General features: G+C 40.3%; 1 protein-coding gene across 1 annotated transcript; it reads right to left on the reverse strand.

The window, feature by feature from the left end:
- Window positions 1-217: 217 nt before the first annotated feature.
- LOC144655098 (tolloid-like protein 1) lies at window positions 218-4,850 on the reverse strand. Its single transcript, XM_078515315.1, has 5 exons — window positions 4,826-4,850; window positions 3,560-3,943; window positions 2,531-2,959; window positions 1,223-1,627; window positions 218-782 (listed from the first exon to the last, which is right to left on the reverse strand). Exons 1-5 carry the CDS (start codon window positions 4,848-4,850, stop codon window positions 490-492), a joined length of 1,536 nt encoding a protein of 511 aa, XP_078371441.1. The 3' UTR covers window positions 218-489.
- Window positions 4,851-5,414: the final 564 nt, after the last annotated feature.

Raw genomic sequence — 5,414 nt, forward strand, 5'->3', positions numbered from 1 at the left:
ATTCTTTTAAATAAAACAATTATTTCACTTGCTTGTTGGCTATCTACCATCTCATATCCAACGCGCGCTCGTAAAATAATTGTTAATTATTATTCAACAAATGCGCGCGCTGCCCATGCATACATTATTCCTGCGATATACGTAGGTTGCGAATATTCGTCCGATATTTTGTAAAGCGCTGCATAAATATATGTTATTCACCAGCCGGGAGGTCCGTATTGGGAAAAACTGTACCCGAGGTCTTAGATACCGCCCGAGGCCGCAAGAGAATACCGCCCGCTCTGTCTCTATATTTCTATCTGAATCTGCATCTGTCTCTACATCTACACCTGCAACTGTGTCTACAACTTTATCTGCATCCACAACTGTATCTGTATTTATCTTAATGGTATTTCACATGGAGTCACTTGAACTTCTGTGCTACCTACGACCGACGGCTTTCCAAAGAAGCCCTGGGGGTGGGTACTGTGGTACTGTTTCACTTCCGGTTTAGGGTGGTGATGGTTGTGCTGGAAATAGCGGATATGGGTTTGGTGCAGCTGGTAGGGATGAGTTTGATGGGGCTGGAGCATAACCCACAGGAGGGTATTGGTAAGGACTCACTTCTGGCTGTGTGGTATGAGATTCCGCAGCTGTGGTAGTGGACATTGGGATTGTGGGAACAGCGGGACCACTTGGCTTCTTCTTGTGCTTTATGAAACACATGATAGAGCAAATAATCGCGATAAAAACTATCACACCGACAACAATACCAACAATCAATGCTGAAGAGCTGGTAGAACCTAAATACAAACAAAAAATAATAATAATAATAAGCAAGATCTGAGGAAACTTACAAAGCTAAGTGTGCGGTTTCCTTAGTCGGCTTACAATGTTTTGTTTCAACGGCTTTCGACATCGTTTCCAACTCTTGCAAAGAACAGAGCGTACACAGCGCGAGAGTCACATGACGCTACAAATTTACAAGTTAAGCCTCTTTGGTTTTTTACTTATTCTACCCGCGCCTTGCGGGTATAGTGGGCTGTAAATATTCCTATTAGAGAGACATGCATTTGTGCAATAATCTATTTACCTTTGCTGAACCAATATATGAAACCACTGAAAACGTTACTCGACTAATCTATGAATATAAATTAATAAAGGTGAAAGGGCCTTTTCTATCAAACGATTTATTAGAAAATAACTTGAGAATTATACGTAATGATCAGCTTTTTGCACTTACTGAGTTTATCCTGTGCTTCTGCTGTGTAAGTGGCCTTAAATCCGTTGAAATCAAACTTGGTATCTGATCTGAAACGCACCCACATGTAACGATTACTGGAGTGAATGTCGCCTGGAATTATATCACCACAGAATCTTCCTTTACTCTTACTATTGCTGTTTCTCCCATCGAAAACCTCCACATAATCTGCTGTACATGTGGATCCAAAGGTCGGCTCCAAGTAAAATCTGTCAAAGCTGAGTTTTATAATCTTCCCGTCGGGTACAGTGATAAGCCAATCACAGCTCGAACCTGGCGGATAATAACCAGGTTCCTGTGGACTTTGTAGAGTTCCAGATGAGTCATTTAATTGCAGGTCGTTTTTGTAGACGTTCTCATTGAAACACAATTCCCTGGAACTGGGTCCTATGGACAATTAAAAGTACACGAGTTCGGCTTTTTTAAAAATGTCTGGCAAAAAATAGTATCGAGATTTTTTTAGAACAGATAATAAGGGACACTAGCAAAAAAGTGAATCACAAATCAAATTTTACCAATCAGATCACACCATTCCATAATCTAAGACATAAACTTTGGGGCACTTCCGTTTTTGTTATTGAAAAGCAGGAAAATGCATTGAATGTAGTAATTCATCCTTTCTCCTATCACAATATGAAATACCATAGTCTTGAACTGTGGGTGAAGAAATAACTACTCGAAACACTATAACTGCCGTGCGATGGTCTTTGTTGTAGTAATTTTACAATGTTATCTGGCAAGAAGCAAAAGCTTCTTTTTTCTGCCTATTTTCTGCAGCTTTGCCTGGGCGAACGGGCAACACTATTTCCATAACATTCAGAATAATTGTCATTATATGTTAGTTTTTCTTGTTGAAATGAAAGAAATTGTTCCTTAATTTGAACAGTCTGAATCATCTCGCCAGAAAAGAGGGCACCTCAGAGTAAATTCGCAGATTTGAGTAAATCTCCTAAGATTGTTTTGGAATTTTGGCAAATTGCTTCTCGTCAATTGAAGATAGTTATATCATCCTTTACGCCCAGGCCAAACGAGGATGAGAGTTGATGAGAGTTCAAACTCTTACTCTTGTTTGGCATAGAACTCTCATGCACTGTCATCGACTCTCGTGCGCTCTCATGCGCTCTCATCGACTTTGAACGTGTTCAAATTTTTCATGAGGGTTGAAGAGAGTTTTCTCTTGTTTGGCCCGAATTGATGATAGTCAATGAGAGTTGACGTAAACTCACATGAGAGTCAACTCTCATCAACTCTCATCCTTGTTTGATCCGGGCTTAACACAATAATACTTACCGAAGTCTACTGCTTCATAACGAGCTTTGAAACCTTTCCTGCCGTCCCAACCTTTCAACGAGTTAGAAAAAAAATCCACCCACATGTACCTCCCCGTGGAATAAACCTCAGGAATACCAGACAAGGAGGATTGGTATCCACAGTGAAAAGCAAGCTCTCTACTTTCCTGGTCTTGTCCATCACGTATCTGCACAAACCCCATCTCGATGACGTTTTGTTGATTACAACTGGTATAAGATGTTACAAGATCAAGGTCTTCAAACTTCAGCTTCACTCTTTTCCCGGAAGGGACAGTGATTGTCCAAATGCACCTGCCGTTTTCTGGGAAAGGAACTGGGTAACCGGGGCTAAAGAATGTACCAGACGGACCGCTTAGCGTCTGGACTGTATTACCTCCATACCATGGACGGCATATTCCAGAGGCTTCCTCTGCAGGTGGAAAAACAGCAAATATTTATAAAGAGGTCCTTTAGTTGAAGAATCCAGCGAAAGGTCTTCAAAAACAAAACTTGAATTCCAGCTTGTCATTGATACAACAGCTTTGCATGCTTTTATTTTCTAAAGTTTTTGATGATTTTCGTATAAATTATGATAGAGGTTCCACTTCGTTAGTTTCATAATCTCATAAGTCAGAAAACCACGGGGGGGGGGGGGGGGGGGGGTTTCAGAAAGGGGAGGCTCTGCTTAGAGGTGCGATCCCTTACTTTTATATACCATATGCATTATGACAGCAAAAGTACCCCTTTCGTACATCTTTTATGGAAAAAGGTACCCCTTTCACAGCAACATTACATGACATATACCAAAAACATGAAATGATACAGCCATAGAGCGCATTTGTTTGAAACATTTTAAACGGGAAGGCCTTGTCAAATATATAAATGACAGATTTCCCTGCCCTTTCATATAGCTGAACTTGTAAAAGCCCCTTTCAGGTGGAGGTTCCCCTTTCAGGTGGAGCCTCCACGTTTAGGCCATTATAGGGAGTCCCCCCATCCCCCCGTCAGAAGTAGCTAACCATTACTGTACCTTGTCTAACAGCTGAAAATCTGAAACTGAACCCGGATATTTTGTAACGGTAAAGAAAGTCAGCATGAAACTTGACATACAGGTTTTCCCCAGTGGAATAAATAACTTCTGAATGTGTTGTACCACAGTATGATCCAAGAAGGGTTGATCCTGCACTCATACCATCATAAAACTTAAGCACATCATTGCACGGGGAACTCTGTTCCAATCTGAAGTCATTGAACGTGACCTTCACTATATAGCCACGAAAGGAAAGGCTGTTGTTTACTGTAATCAACCATGCACATTCCAAATTATAGTAATAATCGACAGGATAGTTGGGACTTGTGATAGTTGCGTTGAAGTTTGCATAGGCAGTAACTGTCTGCGCAGGATAGGAACAATCTGAAATGTAATTAACAAATCCATAGGTATTGAAAAACTAACTTTGAAAAATGGCTCTTTTGAAAGAGGCTGTTTTACAGAAGTGTAAAAGTGCAAGCAATAATGCCAAAAGTTAATATGAGTACAGTTGAACCCCGTTATTTCAAACCGTCAGGGGAAACAAAACAATAGTTCAAAATAACGGGAGTTCGAAATAGCCAATAGTAAATGACTGAAGGGCAAATCCAAAGGGAAACGGGTTTAAGTTCGAAATAACGCGGAATTCGAAATAACCGAGTTCGAATTTATGGAGTTGGTAGTTTTCCACTGCTTGACTGAAGTTTGCACATGTTTGCAGTGTTTCAGCACGACAGACGAAGCAGCCGTGAATACACTTATGCTGTGTCCTTCTATTGTGCTTAAACACAGTGACATTTGGTTGAACGAAGGTTAACCACAGGCAGACCACCCTATGTGTTCCCAGTTAAATCTCTGTTGACAGACAAAACGAACGATAGAAATTTAAATATATCTATGGCGGTTATTAATAAAGCACTGAACAATACATGTTTAGGCTCATCACGATCCGAATACTTCAGTAAAGTTAAAAAGTGCTATTCGGCACGTGACTTGAGCTCTGACCAGCTGTTGCCATGGTAACTAGGACGAAATAATTCTGTTAACGTTTTTAAAAAATCGTAGTTAATCGGACCAGTTTTTGTAGTTTTCTGTTCGGTTTTCAGGACTGATTTCGTGTAAGAGCAAGAAAAATGTTTGCTTGAGCCTGAAAATTTACACAGCAGAGCGTTCCTGCACTATTTCAGCTTCGCCTACGTGGAGGAGGTTTTTTTTTGCCTAGGAAGCATATTTTGTGCCCTTGTAAATGAGATATTGGAGTCTTACCCTTGGAGTTATGGTCATGCACCATGGTCAATTTTGTATATTTTTTGTTGTGACATGGTGTACATGGTAATGCATATAAATTCAGTGTGGTATATACCTGATTGAAGAATCTTTGACTTATGAAAAGCATAAACAATGAACGATGCGAACGAAATGTTTACTGGGAAGAGGAAAATATAATCGTCGTCTGCGACAGAATAAACATGATAATAGGACAGGTTGTATAAATTGTGCGCTTAACCCTTTCACTCCTAAACGCGCATTCAGGCGCTATTTGGAGGTGCAGTCATCGATTCACTTGTGACGTCATCAATAAGCACGTCAGTGGAATTTCGTGATAAGAATCTGACAGAGCTTGGATCGACCTTTCTACAGGACTGTTCATTTTGAATATCGGTTGCATTCTAACAGAGCTAATCAAAGAAAAGCACAATCCATTTTTGGTGCAAAATCGTTGCTTAAACAGGTCAGTACACCTGTAATTGGTCAAGGTCCCCTTTTCAGTGTTTTCCAATGATAACGTCAAAACTTTTTTGGCCAAAAGAAAGGATATGAAGAGTAGAAAGTAAGGAGAATAAGAAGGCAGAAA

The sequence above is a fragment of the Oculina patagonica genome, chromosome 5, assembly GCF_052425735.1.
Source record: "Oculina patagonica isolate OP01 chromosome 5, crgOcupat, whole genome shotgun sequence".
NCBI lineage: Eukaryota > Metazoa > Cnidaria > Anthozoa > Scleractinia > Oculinidae > Oculina > Oculina patagonica.